Source organism: Pundamilia nyererei, unplaced genomic scaffold (genome assembly GCF_000239375.1).
Source record: "Pundamilia nyererei isolate P.nyererei 1_Seehausen unplaced genomic scaffold, PunNye1.0 scaffold00067, whole genome shotgun sequence".
Lineage (NCBI taxonomy): Eukaryota > Metazoa > Chordata > Actinopteri > Cichliformes > Cichlidae > Pundamilia > Pundamilia nyererei.
In genome coordinates this window covers 2,957,992-2,984,138 of record NW_005187468.1, presented here as the reverse complement: position 1 = coordinate 2,984,138, position 26,147 = coordinate 2,957,992, and the positions used below count along the sequence as shown (strand labels likewise).

General features: G+C 39.0%; 1 protein-coding gene across 6 annotated transcripts in view; it reads left to right on the top strand.

Moving 5' to 3' along the window:
- arhgef1 (Rho guanine nucleotide exchange factor (GEF) 1) overlaps window positions 1-26,147 on the top strand; it is a 39,027-nt gene that overhangs the window by 7,082 nt on the left and 5,798 nt on the right. Inside the window, exons 2-26 of one of the 6 annotated variants that reach the window (XM_005736173.1) lie at window positions 8,945-9,028; window positions 9,138-9,251; window positions 10,263-10,361; window positions 11,536-11,578; window positions 11,689-11,794; window positions 13,365-13,505; window positions 15,271-15,300; window positions 16,111-16,219; window positions 16,415-16,484; window positions 16,623-16,655; window positions 17,230-17,415; window positions 17,855-17,990; window positions 19,051-19,062; window positions 19,802-19,966; window positions 20,887-21,074; window positions 21,186-21,332; window positions 21,651-21,733; window positions 21,984-22,109; window positions 22,248-22,362; window positions 24,472-24,572; window positions 24,752-24,826; window positions 24,943-25,018; window positions 25,383-25,550; window positions 25,639-25,726; window positions 25,819-25,935. In XM_005736173.1, the coding sequence (XP_005736230.1) occupies window positions 8,978-9,028; window positions 9,138-9,251; window positions 10,263-10,361; window positions 11,536-11,578; window positions 11,689-11,794; window positions 13,365-13,505; window positions 15,271-15,300; window positions 16,111-16,219; window positions 16,415-16,484; window positions 16,623-16,655; window positions 17,230-17,415; window positions 17,855-17,990; window positions 19,051-19,062; window positions 19,802-19,966; window positions 20,887-21,074; window positions 21,186-21,332; window positions 21,651-21,733; window positions 21,984-22,109; window positions 22,248-22,362; window positions 24,472-24,572; window positions 24,752-24,826; window positions 24,943-25,018; window positions 25,383-25,550; window positions 25,639-25,726; window positions 25,819-25,935 (2,579 nt within the window). In that variant the 5' untranslated portion in view covers window positions 8,945-8,977. Of the gene's footprint in view, window positions 1-8,941; window positions 9,029-9,137; window positions 9,252-10,262; window positions 10,362-11,535; window positions 11,579-11,688; window positions 11,795-13,364; window positions 13,506-14,712; window positions 15,167-15,270; window positions 15,301-16,110; window positions 16,220-16,414; window positions 16,485-16,622; window positions 16,656-17,229; window positions 17,416-17,854; window positions 17,991-19,050; window positions 19,063-19,801; window positions 19,967-20,886; window positions 21,075-21,185; window positions 21,333-21,650; window positions 21,734-21,983; window positions 22,110-22,247; window positions 22,363-24,471; window positions 24,573-24,751; window positions 24,827-24,942; window positions 25,019-25,382; window positions 25,551-25,638; window positions 25,727-25,818; window positions 25,936-26,147 lie in introns of those variants that run through there. The other 5 variants (XM_005736174.1, XM_005736172.1, XM_005736176.1 and 2 more) reach the window with 5 other exon arrangements.

Genomic DNA, 26,147 nt, shown 5'->3' with positions numbered 1-26,147 from the left:
GGTTTATTTTGTTTATTCAGCCTAATGACAGCCTCCTTCGCTTTCATCAACATCGCTTTGAGAGTTTCGGTAAAAAGATGCCAAATACAAGTTGAATCTTGTCTTTGTTTTGTCAGCTGGCCATGGCTTGTCAGTTAGATGTTCAATTACTTTTGAGCCTATAAAAATAGGGTTTATATATAAAAATGTGTATAATTCCTATACATGCGATACTTTTGTTAAACACCAAAAATTCAAGCTGAAGGTCTGCACTTCAATCAAATCTTAACTGTTTGATTTTTAAATCAACTGTGATGGTGCACAGACACAAAATTACAAAAGAATGTGTCCAAATTCCTATGGATCTTACTGTGACCTTTTTGTGACCACAGGATGCTTATTAAGTATAAAGATGTATAAACACAACATCGGGGCTATATGTGTTGCCACATCAATTTTGTGCTGGCTAAACATTCAAAGATAATGTGATGATGAGCTGAAAGACTTTAAAACTGTTGAGTTATTTTCTTTATAGAGCCAGCTGTCGGCTAAGTTGTTAATCTAAACATCTGTGTGGACTTGACATCCCAACACACAGCACATGCTCTACAGTCAAGAGTTCCCTTTGGTTTTGTTTATCCTGAGGTGCTAGCTTACTGTCAGCTCTGCCAGCTGCAGCTAAAACTATTTGGTCAAGGTTGGAAGAATCTAGTGTGCATGCTTGTTTATACTTGCTGAAGAGCAGATGACTCTGTAGGCCTTCAGGTGCAGGGCCATGCTCTTAACAGTGTTTCTCAGTACTTACATGCTTGCTACTCTTTCCAGGGTGTTTCACATTTATGTTTCCATTGCCTGTTTTCTCTGTTTTTCCATCGTTGCAGTCTTGTTCTTAATTTCCTGTTGAAGTGTGTCCCTTCTTTCTTTCTTTCTTTTTTTTAAATTTCTACTCCACACTCTCTCTCCTCCTCCTCCTCCTCCTCCTCCACCTTCACCTCCTTCCTTACCAGACCACTGGTTTTACTTCTTCTGCCTTCCATAAGGTCAGTATAAACTATATACTGGTGCTTATAGCCACAGTTTGTTTTTTGTTTTGTTTGGTTTCTTGCTTTCTTAGTTATTCAAGAGCTTTAGATTCCAAGATCACTAAAACAGGATATATGTAATACATATAATCATTTTCTGGGAGTTTTTTTTAACATGTGTGTAGTTAACAAAAGAAAAATCCTGATCCACTGAAGCCATGCCTGCTCTTTAAACAGTTAAATGGTTGTGCTGCATAAGTGGGTACATTTGAAGAATGTGCAACTTATTAAATAATTTTTCATATCCGGCCAATTTTACATTTTGATAAGCGAGCCGCTACCTTTGTTATGTGGCCACATTTGCCCTTAAGTGTTAACCACAAGAGATTACTAGACCTAATACAAGAAAGTCAGGTTACCAGTTTTAGATGTCAGGCTTTTGTTGGTTGCAGTGTTGTGATATAACAACTACTGGAAAGTCCAAACTTGACTTTTTGCACAGTAGATTTAACAAAATGCAGCCACACTGCTGTCTTATTTGATGTAGCGTCAGTTTGGAGCCAAGTCTAAGCAAATTTTCAGAAAATGTAATCATGCTAGTTTTCATAATAAGGTTTGAGTAAGTCCACAGTTGTGAAAACTTGGGAGTGTTCTTCAGAAGTAGCTTGTTTCTCCTGCTGCTCAATGAGTTAGTCATGAAAAGCTGTTGTAGCATTGCCTGCTGTTGTCTCGCCAATGGGAATTTAATTGGATGAGAGCATATTGACCAAACAATCAACCAGATTTTGAGATCAGTCTGATATGTCTAAGTGTCTTATTTAGCTTTTATTTTAAATATATATAATGTTGGAAAAGAATATTTTGAATATGTTTTAGCTGTAAGTCAGAGCACAATGTGTAGCCAGGCCCTGTAATTTAAGGCCATTTGCCCCTATTCACACCATTATCATTTGAGTTCTGTTCCTCATTTGTTCAGCACTGGGTTTCATTTATGCACTGCATTAACTTCCTTATCTGGTTCCCATGTGAACTAAGAGATGAGTGGGACCAGAGGTTTGTTTGATTCAGTTTTGACAACCATGTTTCATGCGGAAACACTTGTGGGCACCAACTTTTTTTTTTTTTCTTTTCAAAATGTCTCACTCATTCTCATCTCCTTTCTGTCTCGCTTCCTCTCTCTCTTCGCATCTGATAGGTCATACAGGAAATGGTTCTGATAGCTTCCTGAGGAAATTACACCCACTTCCTGTCTGTGTGCCTCCCCATTTGCCACCTTGTCCATTTCTTTTTTCCAAGTCATTTCTCAGGCTCCTCAAGGATCAACCACTGGGGGAGTGGAGGAGCAGCAATACTGCTAGAAATCCCCCAGTTAGTGCTAATGAGGTTGAGGCCTGATGAGCAAGCCAGATAAACCATACAGCAGTACAAACACAGCAGGCAATGGCCATTAGCTGTTGGGTTATTTTTGGATGCTACCCTCATAGCATATAGAGAACAGGACACAACCTATTGTGACCAAGTATAAGAAGGGAGCAGTGACCTATGCGTATACAATGGATTCTGTAGCCAGGTGCACCAAGTAATTGTAAACAAGTCTACATCTATCTAAATTTAGTGTTTTCAGTACAGGATGTATGTGTCTACATCAACTGGTTCCTCACAAATTTCTCATATTTTCACTTAGAATAATTTCTTACTCTATCAGATATTTACTTATTCCAACTTGAGAGCCACTTGCTCACACTTCCTTTTTCTCTCTCTCACAATCTCTTGGGTGGTTCAGTTTGACTTTTAAAGCACTTTCAAAATATCAGCAAACCCTTGACCTGGTGTGAAAACCTTTTCTAATCTCTCTGATTAAGAACTTCAAATTTGACATCACCAATGGTGCTGACTAGCAGTGTGGTTTGTTGCAGAAATATGAAATCTTTTACTGCAATAGTTCAACATTTTTTTTAAACTAAAACATGAAAAGAAAAGAAGGGATCCTAAAGTTCCCCTCCAGACAAAAGTGTATTTTGTTTATTGTTACATCACATTTGACTTCCATTGTGTTCGAGGAAGCATGCTAAAGTTTTACTCCATTAAGCGGTTTTCATTTTCAATTTCTAAGGAGAGAAAACTACTGTGATCAAATCAAATGTATAGGGATGATTTTGTGATAGCATAACTAGTTTGTAAACTCCTTGTTGTTGTGTTGTGTCAGTGCACAGTGTCAGTGCACAGTTACTAAGAGTGGACCAAAAATCATAGATTTGGGATTTTCGTGTAAGCAAGAAGCAGAGGTAGTTTAGAATTCGGAAATTGAATTGATTTCTGTGTATGTGTGCAAAAATGAAATACATGTCAGACACAAGTTATTATGTAAAGCATGGATTTTAAACATCTCTTCTGAACACATATGTTAATAAAATGTGTCCACAGCAAATGATCAAAATTCATCCAGTGTTGCACTGTTTATCTTTCTGTGCACACTTGGCTGAACGTATACTTCCACAGGTTTATAGCGTTCCTCTTGTTGCTGGCACTAGTTTTTCAAACTGCGGCATGGTTCGGGGTGACCTCTTAAGCTCTGTAAATAAATGTCTGCATAATATTATGTTAACATAATGTTGCAGTGGAGATTGCTCCTGTGGTTCAGTAACCTGAAGTGTGTTTTTTCTTTGGATAATGAACCTTTTAGTTCTTGGTTTTAAAAATGTTGCCATGCCATTTCTCCTCTGCGGTGCATCATTTAAACTTATTTATAACACAGGGGTCTGACAGCCACTGCCATGTGATTGCAGGAGTTTGATTGACAGGTGCAATGCAGATTTTGGGGTGATGTCACAGTTTGACGACTCCACTCTTCTTGGTCATAGGAGTTGTGCTAAAAAGCTCATTGTTTTAATGTCTTGCAAGTGAATGTGGGGTTTACATGAGAGCTGATGCAAGTGTTATCATGCTGCAGCAAAACCTTGGTGACCTGGTGGAAATATAAAATGTTAAACTGTGCAGGCTGGTTGCTGCTTTTTTTTTTTTTCCTCCCATCTTTTTTTCCAATTTGAAGTGTTAGACGTCTGCATGGTCTGAGATGAAGAGGAATGCTTTGTAAAGACCAGCTGTCAGAGAGCACACACACAAACACACAAGTTTACCAGCAGCTCTCTACAATAACATAGGAATGGCCCCCTCCCATATACGTGCTAGGTCCTAATGCACACACATACACACACACACACACAAAGGCACGTACGCTTGATGGCTATCATTAGATTGATGCCACCTGACACTTAGTTAGTACTGGAATGTGATGAAAGGGAGGGGTGGTGGGCAGCTGCCGACTCAGGAGCACCGGACCTGATCTCCTCGCTTCTGGGACGCTCTGTTCAAAAACTCACACCCTTCCTTTTTTTCCCCTTAGCAACGCCTGTATCAGACTGGAAAGACACTTGCAGCCTAGAGCTTATGCCAGTTATCCTGTAATGTATGTGATGGGCAGAGGGTCTGGTTATTGCTCAAGACCAAGACTGTATCCATCTGTTGTCTGAATTGTGCCATATGCTGGAATGCACCACTTGGCTCATTCTGGTCAGAGGAGTCCCTTCATAGTCCTAACCCTGCAATTAGCTTCCCTCTGCCTACCCCAGTTAGTCTTTCAATGTGTGAACTTGTACTGCAGCTCCTCTGAAATCAACCAAGACATAACAATAACAAAGGCTCAGATTTCGCTGTCCTGTAATAAGGAGAATGAAATGCTGAGAACCAGTATTAAAAGCATTTTATGAATGTTTATATTCTTTAAACATTTAGTCAGTAATAATTGGGGAAACTACTATAAATAACTGCTATAACTACTATACCAGTATAGTAAGTTTGTGCACTTTAAGACAGTTGTTGGCTCATTTTTTCAGCTAAAACTCCAGTGCGGTTTGATGGTCAGAGAGTAAGTAAAGAATAAATATAAAATCTAATTCAAACAGTTACTTGGTATATGTGAACTTTAGAACCTCTTACTGTACACTGAGCTCCATGGATCTTACAAGATTGCTGATGCAATTTTCTGGTGAATTGACTGGTTAGTAGACATTTATTTTGTACCTGTAAGTCTGCATAAGTTACCATAGCAATGTACCCCGTTTTAAAAGTTGACCACTTTCATAGCACTGAAAACACAGTATTAGTAATGGAGTTAGCTGGTTAAGCCCAAATCCTACTTCATATTATGACCCTCTGGACATATACATAATACAGTAGCAACTTGTCCATAATAGCCTTTATAATAGGTATTACTACTGATTAAATAAATTAAGCTAATTATTTCTGGTTACTTTTGGTTAAACTCAATAGGAATGGCCAAAATTGTTCAGGAGTTCTGGGCACTTTTTGCCAAACAGAAGTAACCAGAAGTCAATAGGAATGGCTAAGTTTGCCCAGGATTTTCTTTCTCAGTTCAGTTTTTGTTCTCACGCACCTATTGTTAAAACTTGAGTGTGTTAAGAAACGTCCACAGCATTTTATCTTTCCAGTAAATGCGTAGATATGTTTTTCCAGCACTAATCATTGTCGTCATGGTGTCAGAACTTCTTCAGTGGCATGATAAGGTATCTTTGATGGTCTCACTTTAGTATGGCGTTGGCGGTTGGGTCTATGGGTGTGAAAAAGAGGAGACGTTTCCCTCTGTGTCATGTTTGTGTATGTCCGTGCAGATGTGCGTTCATGGCCCTGGCAGGCCTGTGTCTCTCTGTTTGGCTAACCCCTCCTACGCATGTTGCTCCAACACTGGCCTTTCTCAACCTGCAGCCCACTGGAAATGGCCATGAATGAACACATTCTCTCACTTTCTGCCTGTCTCCCAGTTTCACTTTCTGCCTGTTTGCAATCTTACCCACTGTTTCACTCCCTCACTTTACCAGAGCTCACGGTGACTTTCATGTCTTTCTCACCCCACTTATCTTCTATTGAACACATACACTGAAATCAGGCCATAAATCAAATAATGATCATCTACACAGTCACATTTCCTTATAAACTCTAACCACTTAGTGAGTTATTTGTTCCTACTTAACAGACAACATGCAAAACCGCATATGTGAGCAAGTTTACAATGGCACAAAAAGTGTACTTAAAGTATGAAAAGACACTGAGAAACTCTGTGGATTTCATGAATCTTTTTTTTTTTTAGAAGAAGCTAATATAGTGAGTTTATCAAATATCTTACAAATTACAAGTTATGTAACTACATTGATGTAATAATCCTGAGAATTTAATATTGCTATAACAGGACATTCTTGTCTACACTGGTTAAAAAATAGTAAAGGTACAATTACCGCAGTATAAATGGCGATGCAAAGCTAAATAGCTGACACCTTTTCATAGTTTGCACTGTATACAGATTATAATAGGAAACTTGCTGTAAAAAACACAACACTTATCCAAATCTGACTGTCTTTAGTCTTGACTCTGGGCTAGAATAGAATGTGAAGCTCTATATCATTAGTCCCTCCTACACTAAATACATACAGGTACTATGCTACTTAAACAAAATTAAATAGAAAAGAATGAATGTAAATGAGTCCTTATACTAAAGAGGTGCTAGATGAAACGTTCAATATGCTTCTTGCTAACATTTGGTCATGACTTTCTCTTCTTTTTCCCCCTCCTATGTTTTTAAGATGAATCAGTTTTTAACCATTTTGTCTCTGTACTCACTGTGCCTTGTGTTCTCACCTAACACTACAGTGCAGCTTTTTAACGTGTGTTTGTGTGACTGTGTGTATGTAATTGGGTGTTCCCTGGTGGCGGCTCTGGGTCTGCAACCTTCAGAGGACTGAATACAAGGGCTGTGTGTTGTTTGTGTGTTTTGGGGAAGAGGAAATAGTTTGGGCTGTAAAAGGGTGCGGCTAAATTGATGTACTTTTTCCCATTCATCATTTTCTAAAGCAAAAATTAGAATAAACATTTTATTTCCAATTACTTGAGCTGCATTTTTAGACCTGAAGAGCTTGTGTCCCAACTAGAGGAGAGATTTCTGCAGAATGTTTTTACTGAACCCAACACAAGTCTGGAAAAATAAGGGACAAAATCTGGACACACTTCAGAGAATGTGATATTTTCCAATGCATGTTATACCCCAGGGAGAATTGAAGGAAGAAGTAGAATCCAAGGAAATCTCTCTAAAAAATAAAAAAGGAACAAGGTTGAAAACCAATATTTAAAGCCTGTTATCTTCAAGTCATCAGCCAGCACTGCATTGCAAACAGTCGTATAAATCACTGTGTGGACTCCAGAATTCTTCCTAAACCTATCATGAGTGAACACAGTTTGTCACAGGGTCCATAATTGCCTATTAAATAAATTAAAGGTTCACCTAAGAAAAGTGGGAAAACTTGAACCCATACCCTGGGTTTAAGAGTAGATGGCCATATAGTTTCTCAGTAGATGGTTCAAAAGCCTCTATCCATAATGGTACTACATGGGAGATGCAACAAGGCATGGCTGTCTTATTCATCTATAAAGGCCCCATAAATGCTAATGTATACAAGTTTTGTAGCAGCATATGCCACCATCCATATGATGTCTTTCCTATTTCAGCAGGCAACATTCAGTTCATGTTACAACAGCACTGGTCTATGGAGGGAAGAAACCCTGGTGCTAAACTGGACTATGTTTTCTTATTGAGTAAAAATCGTAAAACAATTCCCCTCAATTCCCAAAAGGTTGAGTGTGGTTATAAAGGTACTCACTGTAAACTCATAAGTTCAAAACGATTACAGCCTCACCAAAATGTAATGCATCCCTCACTCATTATGAGCCAACCAGCTGACACACAGATGGATATGTATAAGTAGCTGCTCTCCTCATTTGTGCAAATGGATAGTAAAGGTCAAGTTACTAACTTAGTTCCAAAAATACAACTATATGTGATTAGCTGTCTATCAAATTGTTACCGGGGGCACCTCTAAATGGATTTCCTAAACATTTTGGTGCTTTACTCTAGAGATAAGTTTTTTTTCTCATGTTCATACCTATGGTAAGTTTAGAATCACGTTTAACATCTTGATCCATACTCAATAATCCAGTTAAAGTAAATCCCAGAAAGATGATTGTGTTCATCATTCTATTTTGATTGTTATGCAACTGTACTGTTTATAAGGTTGGAGAAACCTGCAGGGAGCTGAGACTGAAGAAGTCAGTGATGAAACATTCTCCCACGGTGCCTCCAGATGAACAGAATCAACTTTCTGGGAATCACCAGTTAACGAAACTTGTATATTTAAACACAAACTTCACACAGAACAGGAAGTTTTAACCCAGAACTTCTTAGAGTAAGGCAGCAGTACTAACCACACCTATCTTGTCTAATTTACTTTTTTTTTTAAATTTGTGTAACGATGGTGGCTATATTAACACAGTCTCATAAAGCATTGTCTTCTAGTCATTAAAAAAAACAATTTTAAATCAAATTCAGAAATACAGTTAGCAATAGTTCCTTTTAAAAGAAGTAGTAAGGACATTGGTAAGCATACCCCAGCTTTTCATTTAACAGGTATTAAATTTAAAATGAACAGATCTTCCTTAAAAGCATTTATAAATTTTTATTTAATAGCACTCATTGTTAGTGAAAAATAAATAATGCATTGAATTTTTGTGACTTTCTTGGATTGTATGAATGGGATTCTACCTAATACAAGGACCCCACAACTATTATGGCCCATCAGGATTGTCTCGATCTCTCCAGAAGGCTGGTTTAGAAGCTGTGACATTTTTCCCCATCTTTCTGCTTGAACTTGTAGAACACTGGGAAAGTTCACTGTGTGTAAACTGTCATCTGGCTTTATGTCTGGCTCTGCTCAGTGGGAGCCCAGGACGTCAAAGAGATACCCTACCACTTCAAAGTATAGCACATAACTTTTGCTAATTGTTTTGTTTTCTTCCCCTCCCTGCCTCTTTCTCCATAGCAGGGTGTGTCTGGACCTCAGTGCTCTAACCCAGCCATGAGCATCATCGGGGCTGAGGATGAGGATTTTGAAAACGATCTGAATGAGGTGAGTGCAGAAAACAGTGGCACATGAAGGACTGAATGTTACTTGATCATCATATCTCAGATAAGTTATTCCATCTCCTTTTACACCTATTTATTTTTGTCTGTCTCAGTACGTGGAAGACCGGTCCAACACCTTTAACTACATAGAGCAGTTGAAGAGTCGGCCGACCCACTTGCTGGTTTTCCTGCAACATGTCATTCTGCAGTTTGACCCTGCTCCCCTGGTGAGAACTCACATTATGCAAGGTCCACTACAGCCGACAAGCTATATGAAACTGAGATAACACAAGCTTCCACAGAGCAGCTGCTGTTAACAGATATTTTTACAAAGTTAGTGACGATAATGATGAGTAACTCTAAATGCAGAGTTAGTATATCACCTTTTAGATATGATCTAATCATGAAATCCAAATCATAATAGTCATCAGTTTCTGTCTGGCTTGTGTGAAACACATGAAACAGCTATTTTGATGTCCACTGTACCTCAGTGTGGATTAAGACTGTTTTACCTATGAGTCCAATTTTACTTTTCAGAGTTAATATTTGGATTTAGGATAAAGGTTAGAATTAGTTGTTGGTTGGGGTTAAATTGGAGACCATGGAATGCATAATACCGATGAGTAACCCCCATGGGAATAGAGAAAAAGGTTTGTTTGAGTGTGTATGTCAGTGCTGATCAAAGGCATGCCTGTCCTTTTCCCTTTATTCTGCATGCAGAGAACATGACCCACCCAGGTACTGTTACACGTTTCACACCCATGATGTGCTCCATCACCCCCCTGCTTTTCCCTCATGTTTGTCACGACTTGAGTCGTGTAGTCTGTTAACAAAATATTTGTAATTCTGCAGCATTTAAGAAAATGTGGTTTGCATCAGTGGTTGCGTGCTCAATTTGCTTTGGGGTTATAGTGCGTCCACTAGACAAATGCAGGTTGGGCTATGTGCATGATAATCTCTGGAGGGGACAATAACTACTTTATGGGATACTGTCATTAGGATTCAACTATTAAATTGATGTCAGTCATTTTGTGTTAGACATGTAAGCACACTGAGTCAAACTGAAGTTAGGTTTTTATGTCTGGCATGCCTTTATGTGATGTAGGTGTTTGTGATCTTTAGTGGTCATGTCAAATAAAATTGTGACAGCTGTGGTCATAAATTGGCACAAGTAGTTATTTTAAAAGATTTTGGAGCTATTCAGTACTAAATAAAATTGTCTTTTTCCCAATTGTCAGCTCTGTTACCTCCATGCTGAGCTCTTCAAAAACCTCAGTGCCAAAGAGACCAAAAAGCAGTTTGGGGATTTTTACACAACCTTCTTGGACAAGGGTGCAGTAAGTAGCAGACTACTCAACATTTCTGTCTTTTTTTAAAGCCGTCTCGATTATCAAAAATTGGCCCAAATGTTTATACCTTTCATAGCCAAAATAGAGATAAAGATGTAAAGCTTGAAACATTAAATTTATTGCAGACTTCATGCAAAAACAAAAAACAAAAAAAAAACCACAGAACAATTCAGTACAGAGAGGGAATGAAGTCACTCTGATAATTAAATACAAAGTATTTTATACTCTTTATACTCTTTATCTTATCTGTCCTTATTTACCTTTTGCTGTAAATGGAGTTATAATTGCACTGTAAAAAAAAATTGATAACCACTAAAATGATTTCTTCCCTCAGATTCTTTTGGCTCATGGCCTGGATGATCAAACTATCAAAGTTCTGCTTGCATGATTTGAAATATACCCATAATAACAGACTGTAGGGTTGGCTCCCTGTCTATGTATTTTTAGATCATTGATATTCTCTTAATTCTTAGGTTTAAACTTATCTTTGAGCTTCTTAACTTCAAGCTTAGTAAGACAAAAGTAGCCTTTGTATGATCAGTACAATATTGTGTTTTGTTTTTCTAAAATTATGAATTTACTGAGCTGCTCAGCTCAATAAATAAGATGAACTTATGAGAGAGGAATCCATTGTTTTTGTTTGCTTTGTCTGTACAGTATCTGTCTTGCACACCTGGCCCACATTACTGTCCGTTATATTTGCTCCTCAGAGCTCATGCACTGTACATGTCTATCAGTTGAGTCAAACTCCCTGCCAGCCCGTACAGCCTCACAGCTTCCTGTCGAGATCGTGGGAAAGCCCTGTAGTAGGAATCATCTTCGCTCAGTCCCTCCTTTCAGGGTGGAAAAAGGAGGGACTGAAAAAAGGAGGTTAACCCTCTGTTAACCTATTGACGTAAAGTTGGCCCATGTGGTTATTTTCATGTCAATGACAGAGCTGACATGAGCACAGAGCATCCCCCTTTGGAGTATCTGTTTTTTCTCTTATCTATATTTCCTGTGTTAAAATGCCACCCTGTGGTGACATCTAGCTACTGCATCACAGTGTTTTACAAAACAAACTGAGAATCCATACTGTCAGTTAGTCTGAATGTTGTCTGAATCGTATCTCATTTTTCTATTTTTCACTCTGTATCTTTTTGTCATTTGCTTCACATTACAGGTTCTGAAAGTGGCAGTACCAGCTCACGTAAACTCTGAGTTGGGTAAGTTATTTTCCAGTGATGTTTATAGATATAAGTCAGTGCATTGTTGTTTTGTTTCTCTCTAGTTTTTGACTCACTCTTTCCTTTCTCTTTTCCGTCTTCTCCCTAAGATCGATCCCGTCTAGATGTGCTCACAGATGATATCCAAAAGCGCTTTGTTCAGGACATTCAGAGCGTCCAAGTTGCTGAAGTGGCCAAACAGTTGGAGGATTTCAGGTGAGAACTCTACTCAGTCTTTACATACTTTACTAAATTGGCAAGAAGTTTATAAATGCACAACAAGCATCTCACAACATGATTAGAACATCCAGGGTTGGGATTAATGGCTGGTATGTGATCAGGGACATTCTTGAAACTTTGGTTAATTAATTTTTTAAAAATTACTACAATAATAGTTGGTGTTTCTCCTCACTAAAAAAAAAAGAAAGCTTCCGTTTGATGATCTGTCTTGTTATTGTCTTTGATACATTTTCAGTGAGTTACTTCAAAACAAGCTGAAAAATAATTTTCTAATTTTGGTCTCAAAAAGTTTATTTTGTTTGTTGTTGGAAATGAGAGTTAAAAGGTGTAACAACACTTATCTGGACACTGAGCTGCTTTAAATTACCATCTCAGTTCTTTTGCATTGTTAACCCAATAACTACAATTCGGCATTACTCAAGTAACTTGAAACAGTTTTTTAAAGTAATTAATTGGATTCAACTTCTAGGTCTAAAGCTATTTATGAATGTTAGTATTTGACAACATTCAACAGTTATGTGAACTTAACATTACCGTGCATATCCTGATTGTAGGTATGTAATTTATAAAATCTAGCCCTCCTCCATTTAGAATTGCAACAGTGACTAATACACATTAGTCACTAAAGGGAAGATTAATACAAAACTACCAGTGTTTACACATAAAGATTTCAATATGAAATCTTTATGTGTAAACACTACAAAAGGTTGTCTTGTCTTTCTCTATTCTATGTTAAAGAAATGACAAGAAAGTCGGCTAAAGAAGTTTACGCAGTGTTGAAGGATAGATGTGGTCATACTAAATACTTACTTTCAAGTTTCTTTGAATTGTTCAAACTGTGTTTTTACCTTATATTCCGTATTTCAATTTAAGTTTGCACATAAAAAATGAGGGGTGGTTCAAGACTTTTGTGGTTCAAGACTTTTGCAAAGTTCATTATGTTTTTCTAATTCATTAAAACGGTACACATAAATCTAGGACTGAGAAATGGGCAAAAAATGGGCAACCTTTTAAATTATAGAATCACCTACTCATTTTTTCTCCATGACCTTCAACCTTCCTTTGTCATCTTGCTCTCAAATGTCAGATCAGTGTGCTTCATATGGATTTTGGTAAAGAGTGGCCTGCATATTTCTGTTTACCTAAGCACAGGTGTCATTAAGTACTCTTCAGGAATGGTCCAAAGCTCTTCTTTGGATGCTATCTGCCTTTTGTTCACTTTTTCACCAAGATGAACTCACACTGCTGCAATGTTGTTGAGGTCTGACCTCTGGAGAGACCAGTCCATGACTGGTTCTATTGTATGTTTTTCTATCTGGGTGTACTTTTACTGCTTTAGCAGTGTGTTTGGGGATCACTGTGATGCTGACAAATGATGCTATTGCTACTCATACACTTACCAGTCGGTATTACATGGTGGATCAAAAGCTGACTGTGCTTTTCTGTTACTTTTGCACAACACTGTCTTCCTTTTATCCTTTTAGTGTTAAAAGTTTGAGATGTTTTTGCTAAACGTGATTCTCTGCTCTTGCTCTGTGTTGCCTAGGCAAAAGAGGATGATGGGTATGACCCTCAGTGAGGCTGAGCTAAATGACGTGGACAGCCACTATCCCACCGACCGTATCCCAATGGATATGAAGGAGAAGTCTGTTGCTGAGAACCTCCTAGAGAAGATGTCTGAGACACAGTGAGTTTTACTCCACTTTTCAACAAATATTTCAGGTATCCAGCCTCCACAAAGTGAAGTTCAAGTCATTTTCTGCATAGAGATTCTGCTGGGTGTGCTTAAAATGCCAACGATTACTAATAATGGGTAACCACTTTACATATTACAATAATTTTTTGTTAGATGTTCTTGGGAGCTATTTTCTCTGCTATCACTTTCTGCTGTGCACATGAAGATGACTGATCTGTTGGCTAAAGCTGGTAGTTTTGTATTAATTTTCCCTTATCTTGCTTCTAAACTTCCTTAAAAGGAAAGCGTTAGCATTAGTTGTGCACAAATCCATTTCCAAACAGCTTATAAAGCAGGTAATTGATGAAATTAAGCTGACAAGGGACTTGTGATTGAAACACAGAGCCAGAAAGACATGAGGAAGCGGAGAAGAAAAATGGAGTCAGTAGTGCCACGCTGGCAGGAAGGCTCTCCCCTGGCATTTTGCCAACTGAAGGAGGGCTGGTAGTGGGAGGTGGAGGGGGTAAGACAGCAGAAGAGACAAAGGAAAAGAAAGGGCCAGAGGGTTATCGATGCTGGATAGCTCCTGCCCTGAACACAGTTAAAGAAAGAAAGTAAGAGATCTAGGGGAAAGTTAATCTATCCTTGACCCCGTGGCAAACCACAATGTGTTATCCTCTACAAGAAATGAGTCAGACAGAGAGGGAGAGGAGGCCAGGGAAAGGGGCAGAAGACTGTCTAACTTCATCTTGTCAAAGAGAGAAAAAAAAGATCAGCAGAAATGAAAAGAGGTGCACTGTGCACAAGCAGCATTCATCCTGTGAATATAACCACGATGAGAGTGGAGGAGACACAAAAAGCCTGCAAAGGAGTCTCTATCAAAGACGTGATAATTCAGTTTTGACTCACTCAATTACTATCACACAGTTGGATCTTTATCTCCAGTGCACAAACGATTCATTCAGCCTCACTCCATTCATTCCTGCTCGCTATTCCTCTCCGGCACTCCCGCACTCAGTCACCCCTCTGCACTCACACGCACACACCTCCCTCCATTCTTGACCACAACACAGTGACCTCACCCCATCTGTTTCTTATTGGTCTCTTTGGTGAAGCGAACAAGGCAACCAGTCGATGTGATTGGATTATGCAAGGAAATCCCGAGGAAACCCCTCCCATCCTTTATGTTCATCTCAAAACATCAGTATCCAATTTCCACAGTCTTGCCTGCATGTTGCATCAGACAAAAACATGGTTAAATAGACATTTCCGCTGCGCTGGAGCACTTCTGATTTTGCTTTGCAGGCGGCTGACTGAAGAGACAAAGCAGGGCAGAGAATTTTTGATACTGAGGACAGCAGTTTGGTTTTTCTTTTGCAAATCGCCAAGTGTGCAGATTGAGTTTAAAATTTCTGGAACAGGCAGAAGAGTAGCTTTTGAAGCATCTTTTGCACTTTTAATCTTTTTTTTTTGTTTTCGATTTTTAGTTTTTCTTTCCTTTTTTGGTGGATTCTTAGAATATGATCAATAGCTGCAGCTCTGACCCCAACAGCATAACAATCAGTTTTGAGTTGTATCAAGAAAAGCTTAATCACTTCAGATTCCACAGGCCTAAAACAGAGTTCATAGTTAGTCGAGCAAGAGAAAGAAAAAATGTTACTTAAAAGGAAGAGGTGAGTTAGATGCAGCATCAGAATTACTTTTGTTGTTTGTTTCTTTGTTTAGTTTTTTCTGTCTACAATAGTGACATCGCTGACACTTGTCTCTGTTCTTTCAGATCAACAGGTGCCTTTGATGAGGATAAATGGTGAGTCAATGGTGTTGTGTGTATATATATTTTTTCTTCTTTGTGTAGCAGCTTTGACCTCTGCAAGCCTGGGTGTGGTCCAGCCAAACATTTGGCATACTGTTTCAAAATGTATGTTGCTGTAGAAGTATGTTAGAAAATACAATCCAAAAATATATATTTTTTCTGTATTGTCACTGCACTCGTTTTTATTCTATTTGCATTAAATTTTTCTTTTAATGTCCTTATTATACAATATATTCTCTTAGTGCATATATTTGACTAACCTTGTCATGCATGCCTTAGTGTCTTTAGGCTACTCTCTGAGGGCTCCTCGTCCTCTTCAGTTCAAATTCTTTATTGTACGCCTTGTACTCAGGCGGCAGACTCTGAGAAACTGTGCAGTGTCTGGTAATGTGATGCACTTTTGTTCTATGCACATCCCCAGTGTCTCCTCCCTTTCCTAGCTCCTTTAATATCTCCTCAGCTCTTTGTGTCTCTTTTTTTCCCTTCCCACTCTTCTGAGCTCCTCCTCTCATGCTCCTCCTCTGGACATCTGCAATTGTCCAACTCCCTCTTTCCTTCTAGTCTTTCATGAAGTTCGTCCTTTTTTTTTTCTTCTTTTTTTTTAAACCAAGTGTCTCAACTGTATTACTTGGAGATAGAATAAGCACACTGGTATTTTTGCTGCCATTAATGTGAGGACACATGCGTCTGTAGGGACTTTAAATATACAATATATATATATAGATATATATTCTGGGAATTTAAGCAAGTTCATTTGTTTAAAAACTATATATTATTATTAACACAAGTTTGTTTCTCCACTAGCCAAACCATCTTTAATGCTGTGGTCTTGTACATGAAACACCTCGGGGTTAAAAACAAGGCAGCTGACAGTAAGAAGTCCAAAGGAGGTTTCTTCACTAGAAAGACTAAGGTAAGGTAAACTGACAGCATTGGTATCCTATTAGAAAGCTAAATAAATGCATCAACAATCAGAACAGTGCAAGGCAATTATTGGCCTGCAGTGTTCTTCTTAAACCATTTTGTAGTTGAATTTGTATTTTTTCAGCCTTTTGATCTTATTTTAATTTTACCTTATTTTTTAATTTCCTACCTGGTGATATTGCAGCCCAAGAGTAAGGATGATATCCCAAAGACCAAAAGCTCAAGAGTGTTTCCTGTTTTACCAAACTGGATGGGTGTGTATAAATGTTTTTATTTTTCCTGTGTTATAATTAATATACTAAACTATATAATATACTGACTTTTAAAATTTGCTAAGTGATGTTGATGAATAATGTGGATATGAAAATATTTTGTCCTACCCTTCTTTCCAGTTACAGTTGAGTCCAAAATTAAAGTGGATGAAGGTAGTCACTGTTCAGAATCCTCCCCTTCTGCTTTTTAACTTGTAGATTGAGAATGGTACTAATTAACCCGCAAGCATGTGTGCATGTCCTGAATCAGTACAGCAAAGCATGTGGGTGGAGCATTGTTTAATTGATGTTGTGCATTGGAGTGGTTCTTTACAAATATTATACTAGCACTGAGTCTTTAAACACTGAAAATGTCATAAGTTTTCATAAATATTTCCTAATCTAAATGGTTGTTCCTCAACTCTTAGACCTTGTTGGCTAAAATCACTTGTGTGGCCCCCTAACCCATACCCATCCAAATCTCGTAGTTGATGACTTTGCACTTTAACTCAGGATTCCCCATTTGTTTTGTGCCTTGCAGAGACTTGCATTAATCTAAAAAACATTGTTGATATACTTTTTGTTTCAAACCAGTCCTTTTGTTAGCTGCAGAAGTCCTGTCTGTCTGACTTACAAAATCTGCTGTGTGCTGTTTTTTGTTTGTTTGTTTGTTGTTAAGTGAATGAGGTTCTTTGTGGTCATGGTTTTTTGTTTGTTTGGGGTTTTTTTTCTTCGTCCTCTCAAGCAGACAGGGATAGAGGGTCAGTCGATCGCAAAGGTCCTGGTGCTAAAACCACCCCGAATGACGCTGGAGTTCCCACTATATCGTTGAACAAGAAGCAGAGTCTAGTCCCTCCTGTGCAACCTGCGGTAGATGTTGATTCCCCAAGCAACAACGCCACCAGCACGACTACCATAGAGGCACACAGTGATGGTAAGGTTGCTCATTGATACTGATGAATGAGATACACCACAGTTGTTTTGGTGTCCCTGTTTAGTATTTTATTGCACTGCCGCTGTCATGGTGTCATGACATGCTTTTTCAGGAGATTATTTGAAATGATGGTGAAACATTTATCTGGCCAGAAATAGTTTTAAGTTTAAAACTCTTTTCTAAAATGAAAACATGTTGTGATTTGGGCTAAATTCTAACATTCTCCTAAAAGTCGCACCCTGACAGTACTAATGTACACAAGATATAACACACAGGCATTTTATGGGCACATAAAAATTGTATCACTATTATATTATACCAGCCTTCAGAGTGATTTGATGTGTTCTTGTAAAATGATTTCCATTATTTCTTTTGCTTAAAACAGAAGGTCAATTTTATTTAACAGAAAAATGCTAAATTTAATTTTCAATTCTTCTAGCTGTCCCAAGCAATCGTTTAGAGCTTCCAACTCTGCAAGATGACTTGCCCTCTGGGCCTGCAGGTGGGCCGATCGAGCCCATCTCGCCCATCTCACCCAGTGACATCCCGCCTGAGGAGCCTGTGGAGAAAGAAAGGTGAGAAGGACGGAGATAGTAATAACAAGTATTGTCTAGGGAGTAAGGTAATATCTGCAGTGTAATGAGTAAGAGATTATAAGCATTTCACAGATTTAGAGATTGTAATCAGATTATAATTAGACTTTATGGGAGACGAATGACCAGGGTAAAGTGGGGGAACAAAATGTGTTTGAATTGCTGAGGCTGGGGCGAGCGTGGTAAAACTCCCCCAGCAGTCTGTCCCTGCTGTGTGCTAGCTTTTGTCATGCTGCCCATTGCTCGCTAGCTAACAGAGTCTTCAGTCTTGAGATGGACCCCGATCAGGTGAACCCAAATCCAGCCTTCTACTTCCAGCCCTCTGCCTTTCCTTTCCTCATTCCCTCTCTCCTTTTTCTTCTCCATAATGGCACGTGTGCTCTTTCAAATATCTTCTGTGTTTTTTGTGTCTGCGTCCTTTGCATCTCTTGTTGATGTTTACAGCAGAGCTTTATTGCAGGTTTTGTCGCATATAGACATCCGCTGTGCAATTCTATCTTTTTTGGGGGGGATTGAGGTACATGTTGGCAATAAAAAGGCATATTTATCCATGCTTGCATATTTGTGATCATAATAGTGCCATTGCATCAATATTTACTCTTTCTAAGTCACAGCCATTAGCCTTGTTAAGCCAAAGTAAAAGCTTTATAAGAATTTGAATATTGGCAAGTTGTTCTACTGCCAGGCTTGAGACAAAACTTAACACTATGTAATTACATTAATAGTCAAATATAGACACTACATTTAGTTCAGCGTTTTTAGTTCATTAGAGCTTTTTATTTTATGTGCTTTTCAAGGTGTCTCCGTCTGTTGCCATGGTCAGGGCCCGTCCTTTGTCCTGCTTGTCTCCACCGTATGTGGTGTTAAATGTTGTGCCAGGGGCTTTGGCATCGTTTTTGGCATGCTATTCTGACAGAGGTTTTAAAATTAGTTTAGGATAGTATGGAGGGATGTGCTTTTTGAACGTTATGGTTGTCACTGTGGCTTACAATAGTTGTGTAAAGGCGAGTGTGTAACAATGTGGTGTCCCGTGTTTTTGCAGACGGAAGACAAGGTGGGTGTCAGCGCCTTGACAGAGTCATGGACATGCTTCAGGCCTTATACTGATCGCATATCACACAAACACAGAACACAACACTCACATGCACATGCTCACATTGAGCTTCACAGTGCTTTGCAGATACGTAACATAAACATGGTGAAACATTTTTAACCTGCTTGTGAAAGAATTAGCTGATTGTTGAGATTAGCTGGATTTTTTGTTGTTGCTGTTATGCATGTTGTGTGAAACTGGAGAACTGCTGAGATAGCTTAAAGTTGCAAAACTGAAAACTTGTACAGTATAGTCCACAAAGTACAAGCAATGCCTGGCTAGTTTAACATACCTTTTGTAGATTGGCAGTTTAATGCAGTGTATGAAATATACTTTTACTATCTAAACATATGCATGTCATATCATGCATATTTGCTTGTTATCCATTTTCTTTTTCTCTACCTTTTGCTGATGTGATTTATATTTTTGTGTAAATTCTCTATTGATTTATCTCATCCTCTTTATCATCCTAATTACCTATCTTCATATGTACATCTGCTACGTACATCTGCTGTCTTTTCCTTCTACTATGTTTTCTGTTTTTTCTTTTTATTCTCTGGCCTCCCTTTTCCTCTTAAAATCCACACATTTTCCTCTTTTCTTCCTGCTGCTTTCTTTTGTTTCCACCTGTCATTTCTCTTTATTCTGTCTCAAACTGACTCCTTCCTCCCACATCCTTTCCCAACTTCAACCCCTTCAGTAGGAAAGTGGCACGCAGTGAAAGTGCCCGAGTGGACCGACAGTCATCACGGCGGCGTGGCTCTTCTCGGGCCAAACAGTCTCGCTCCCGTAGCGATGTGGACCTGCAGCCACCCTCTTCCACGACAACAACACCTGCCCCGCTCACCCCCCAACACCTCCATCCGTAAGATGGGCAAACCTTCTCTTAATGCCTCTCTTCCTCGTGAGGTGCACAGCAGGGACAGACAGGATGTCAAGTTGAAGTAGGAACAGTGCTGCAGTCCTGAAATAATCAGGAAGCACTTTAAAAATAAAAAAATAATTTTGAAGGCTTAAAGCCACCTGGCTCACCACTGTAAAGATCACTTAGGAGGCATATCTGTTAATATCTGTTAAATATTCATGGAAAATAGTGCTAATTGTGTGGATGAGTGGAAATTATTTTAAAAGGCACATTTCTGTTTTCTCCTGTTGAAATTGATCACTCTGGCACTGTTACTGACTAACAGTTGCCTGACACATTGGCTGCTTTCTAATAGTTGACCTGTGCTGTGAGCATCAGGGAGTGAAGCATTTAAACAGCACTCTCATTTACAATGATAACGAGGTTCTTTAGGGGAACGAGGTCGGTCAATATTGACCGTTTGATAAACATTAAGTGCCCTTTTATTAGCTTAACTTGCTGTTTTCGAATGTAAAGAATTTTGCAGTTTCTTCTTTGATTATATTTTTATACAGTAATAGGAAATGGTGCGTTTTTCAAAGTTTAGATTTAATCTCAATTATTCTTGAATCACTTTAAAGCCAAAAAAATCTCAGTTTTATCTGAGCCATTGCCTGTTATTTATTGGTGAATTATCACAAGCTACTGAAATCGTGTTATTCTCAGTGAACATTTACTACCTAGATTATCTAATTTTAACATGTCCCTGATATGCATTTAGAAAGACCAGCTGTTTCACAACTACTTTTGTTCCACAGCCAACAGCCTCCAGCTGTGCTGCCAGAAAGAGTCACATAATTTGATAACTGACTGGTCGCATTTCGTCTAAGTTGTAGTTCTTGTTCTGAAGTAATCCCTCTCGCCCCACATTCATTCTTCAGCCCAGAAGGACTAAGTTTCGCTCCAGAGCCTGGCCATTCCCCCACCAGCCCTTTCCCGCAGGTGGAGGAGGTGGATCCGCGGCTGCAGGAGTTTGAGTCTGATCCACCCAACTGGAGGGAGCTGGCCTCTCCTGAGGCTCTGTCCAAACTGACCAAGAAGGAGACCAAAATGCAGGAAGTCATAAATGGTAATTAGGGAGAGACAAACAGTTGATGAGACGATAGAGGAGTTTGTTGTATAGACTATATTTAAATTTCCTATTAATCACTCATACTTTTACTACTGTCTTTCCTCTCAGAGTTGTTTACAACAGAGCACGCACATGTGCGAATGCTGAGTGTCCTTCAGGTGATCTTTGTCAGACCATTGGAGAGAGAGGAGCTTCTGACCTCAACTGAGCTGGCCGCCGTCTTCCCCAACCTTGATGAGATCACTGAAATGCACAGTAAGGGCTGCTGCAAAGAAGCATTTGTAAACACAGCCAGACAGCTGAATATAGCACCCTTCCTTCAACGAATATGCCATTATGCAAATAACACTCTTCCTTACTCATTAGTGAAATCACTAACTGCATGTACTACCTGCAATTGAGGGCACTGTCGTTAAAAAAGCATGATGCTAAATTTGTTCTGGCCAATAGTACCAAGTGTAGATACAAAACGAATGCATAGTGCTGCCTGAATTGCCAACACAGTGTTAGGAAAGAGAATATGCTCAGTATCTACTTATAAGTCAGTTGTCTTTTTCTAACTTTCAATTTCAGGTAACTTCTATGAGAGCCTTAAGAAACAGCGTTTGGATAACAACTTCATAGTTAAATCCATCAGCACCACAGTGCTCAACAGAGTGAGTCGTCACAGTCTTTCACTTCATTTCATCATACAATATTTCTCTTTTCTCTCTGTGCATATTGTACAAAGTCAGTATGTGCCAACAAGTTCATTTTACACAATATTACTGTAAAAATGCAACAAGGATTTTGGCCTTTTCTGCACTTCTCAAGTTTGACTCACTTCATTATTATGATTTTTTTTTTTTCCAACTAGCCACAACACAATCTTTAATTGTAATGTTTGTGTGTGCACGTGTGTTTCAGTTTGGTGGTACAGAGGGGGAGTGGTTCCAGAAACTGACAGCAAGGTTCTGCAGCCACCAGTCATGGGCCCTGGACCAGATCAAGACCAGGCAGAAGCGAGATCCACGCTTCAACATTTTCATACAGGTACCACATACACACAAACATATCCCCCAAGATTGAACAGAGACATACATGGACGCACTTTGCAGATGCAAAGTAATGCAAAATGTGACAAAGGTGTTCTAGTCTGACTGTGTGTGTGTGTGTGTGTGTCTCTCTCAGGAGGCGGAGAGTAAGCCCCAGTGCCGTAGGCTGCAGCTCAAGGACATCATTCCCATAGAGATGCAGAGGCTGACCAAGTACCCACTGCTGCTGGAGAATATCGCAAAGAACACAGGTGTGTGTCTGTATGTGTCCCTGGCCTGTTTGTTGCTCACTTTCATGTGTCAGTATATGTGCATCGATATTGTAAAACTTATTGCATTCTTACTTTCTTTACATTCTTACTTTTTACATTTATTCTTTCCTGATATATAAGATAGTCAAATGCATTTTTATTACACTGTGTATCATCATATTACTCAGCTATATAATGCTGTATATCTGGGTTTGAAAATGTAATCGGAAGTACCACCATCACCAATGATTATGATAGATGTTTGTGGTGTGATACATGAACGTGCACGTGCATCATCCATAAGAATTTCCCTCCTGCTCAGAATCTCTTTCTCTCTCACTTGCTTTATATAATGCTCTGTTTGTTATATACATAACAAGCCAAGGAAGAGAATGGTGAAGGATGGTGGTTTAAATGACTTTGAATCTGGCATGATTTTTGGTGCCAGATGAGGTTGTCTGAGCATTTCAGAAACTGCTGCTCTACTGTGATTTTCCTGCCCAGCCATCTCTTGGGTTTACAGACTGGTCCAAAAAAGAGAGAAATATTCATTGACTGGTTGTTCTCTAAGCAAAAATGCCTGGTTGACGCCAGATAGGGCTGTTCGATATAACGATATATATCGGATGACGATGTAAAAACGTCTATTGTTTCATTTTACGCTATCGTTTGTTTCGTGGTGTCGCAAAATAAACTGTTTACGACAATATTTCAGGTTCCCAGACCATCATGAAAATGTTGTACCAGGATCAACATTGCAAGTGACCAATCAGAATGATGGTCTGGGAACAACACCAACATGAGGATATCAGATCATCCCTCTCTTTCATCGTTTTGATGGTCACTGTAGTGGCTATATAAATTTCTTGAAGTTCTCTCTTTCTCTTATATTTAATATAACCACACTACGGACGGGCAAGCGCCTGTTTTTATGCGTTGTGGTTAGCAACAACAACGGTAACACCATGTTTCACATAAACCTTTCACAATAAAGCTCAAGATCCTGTTGAGACTTTTCAAAATAAACCGAATCACGTGAAAGACCAGATTATTTACGGATGAGAAATAAAAAAGAGCCGCCAGGTGCTAAAAAATAAACCTTAGACTCAAATGTTAGAACAGGCTTTTCCCCGCAGCACGCTGTGTATTAAATACTCACAAAGGAAACGGCAGTCGTTACAACTTATGACTAAAAATGTATAGTTTCATGCATCGGTTAAAACACTCGACTCCAGCTACATGACGCGCAGCTGGAAACACTTCCCGCAAGTCGAGCTGCCCGAGATTCACAGAATTTACAGTTTACATTTTTGTAATTTATATCGTTATCGGGACGATAGAATTCCTATATCGGGATATGAGATTTTGGTCATATCGCACAGCCCTAACACCCAGAGGTCATTGGAGAACGGCCAGACTGCTGTAAGCTGATAGAAAAGTAAAAGTAGCCAAAATAATCATTTTACGATCAAGATATGCAAAAGAGCATCTCTGAATGCACAACTCAAGAGTATTTACAGCAACTTGTTAAATCTGTGACACAGAGAATTAAAAATGCATAGAACTGTGATGTTCTTTAAGGGACATTAAAGTAAAATAAACATATCTTGAGAATTTACAGCCTAAAGAGGTTTCAGCAGGATTCCTGTCTTCCTTCGTTTGAAGGATCAGCACAGAGTTCTATTGCAGTAAATCTTTTATATTCTTCAATGCCTCCATCAAAACAACTCACTGAAATAGGCAGCACCCTGATTGGGTGCCCCCAAGAGTATCGTAGAGTATCCCCAAAAGCTAAGGAAGAAAGCCAGAGTTAACAAAGAAAGTTACTAATTGCCCTTATGATAGCTGTCATCTCTTGCTTCAAAGTATATCCCCCTTCTGCAGGTGTTGATGTATGAACTATAACATAACACTTCTTGAGTACTTTGACTCTGTGACCAGAAAGTTGGTACCACGAGGAGGACCAATGGAAAGTTTTGGTGTGGGGTTTATTTTTTTGTTTGTTTGTTTTTTGTTAGTGTTTTGTTACACTCTTGATTTATGGCTTTTGTCTGGGCTTTGCTGTTAAAGACATATTTTTCTCATCTCTGTATTTCTCTCTCACTGCAGAGGATCTAACGGAGAAGGCAGCAATTGAGAAGAGTGCAGAGTGTTGCAGAAAGATCCTCAACCACGTCAATGAGGAAGTCAAAGTGATGGAAAACCTGTTGGTAAGAAATGCTCAATTCACCACTCAGCCAACAGCTGCGTGGTAACTTGGCACCAATTGAAGTTTTGTAAATGAATTTTGAGACTTCTTTAGCTCACTGCTTATAAGAGTACATCTTTTTCTGTGCTATGTTATCAAACAGACCACAGTCTGACTCACAATCATTCTCTCTGCTCCCAGACTCTGAGGGAATACCAGCGCAAATTAGACACATCAGGACTAAAACCCAGTAATGAGCTCTATAGTGAATATAGGGTGGGTTTCTTTCAACTAAACTTGTCTTTTGCACACAGTGTTGCAATATTCCTTTTTTTTTTCCTCCAAGATTTTGTTGAAACATATTCATGTTATTCTCCTCCTGTCTGTACTAGAACATTGACTTGACTCAGAAGAAGATGCTTTATGAAGGCCCACTGATATGGAAAGTCACCAAAGAAAAGGCCGTTGGTAAATATGTGCTATATTACAGGCCTTTCTTTCACAGCAACAAGGTCAAACATTTCAATATATTGCGAAGTAATACTTTTCACACTTAAACTAAAAAAGATTTTTAAAAGGAAGAAAAGATTTTGTAGAACGTCATACAGATTTTATGTCTTTCACTTCTCTTTTATGAACATCAAAATCGGCAAAAAAACCCCCAAAGAAACAGACTGACAGAAACAGAGTGATTTATTTACTTCCCCTTTAGCATTATTTCAGTTGAATTACTGAAATTTGGCAAGTTAATGAGAATCAAATAGGCAGCATAATGGTTGGCCTGTTGCCTCGCAGCAAGAAGGTCCCACTCTTTCTGTTCCCTGTCCTTCAGAGGTGCAATGTGTGTTGCTTGCGGACTTACTGGTGCTCCTCCAGAAGCAGGATGACAAGATGGTCGTCAAATGCCACAGTAAGAGTAACATCGCTGCACAGGACGGCAAGCTGATGCTGAGCCCAATTATTAAGCTGGACTCAGTCTTTCTCCGTGATGTGGCCACAGGTTAGCAGTGCACCACAGTACAGTAGTTTGCAAGTCACTCTAATCGTAAGATAAGTCTTTGAATTGCTGTTTTCTCCTGTTGTGTCAGATCGAAAGGCTTTCTACGTGATATTTACCTGGGAAAGCGGCGCTCAGATTTATGAACTAGTGGCTCAGTCTGTTGGAGAAGTAAAAATGTAAATACCAAAGAGAATTGTATTCATAAATCATGTTTCCTTTTGATTTCAAAGCGCAGGATAATTTTCCCCCCGTATTTCCATATTTTTAGTTGGACTCAAGTGATAAAGAAAGCAGTGGATGACCTGAAGAAGAGTGGCAGCACAACCAAGAAGCTGACGGTGGCTCCTGGAGTTGGAGTTGTAGGACCTCCCTTCAGTCCCATCAGGTAAGTGTGTGTGTGTGTGTGTGTGTGTTCCTGTCTAACTATCTTTGTGAAGACTGAAATGTGCATTCTACTTATACTTGTGAGAACCAACAGTCACTTGTGAGGACACACGCACCGGTCCGCACAAATTTGAAGGCCTTTTTGAGCCTCAAAATGCGGTTTTAGAGTCAGGGTTACAATTAGGTTATGGTTAGGTTTAGGGTCAGGGTTAG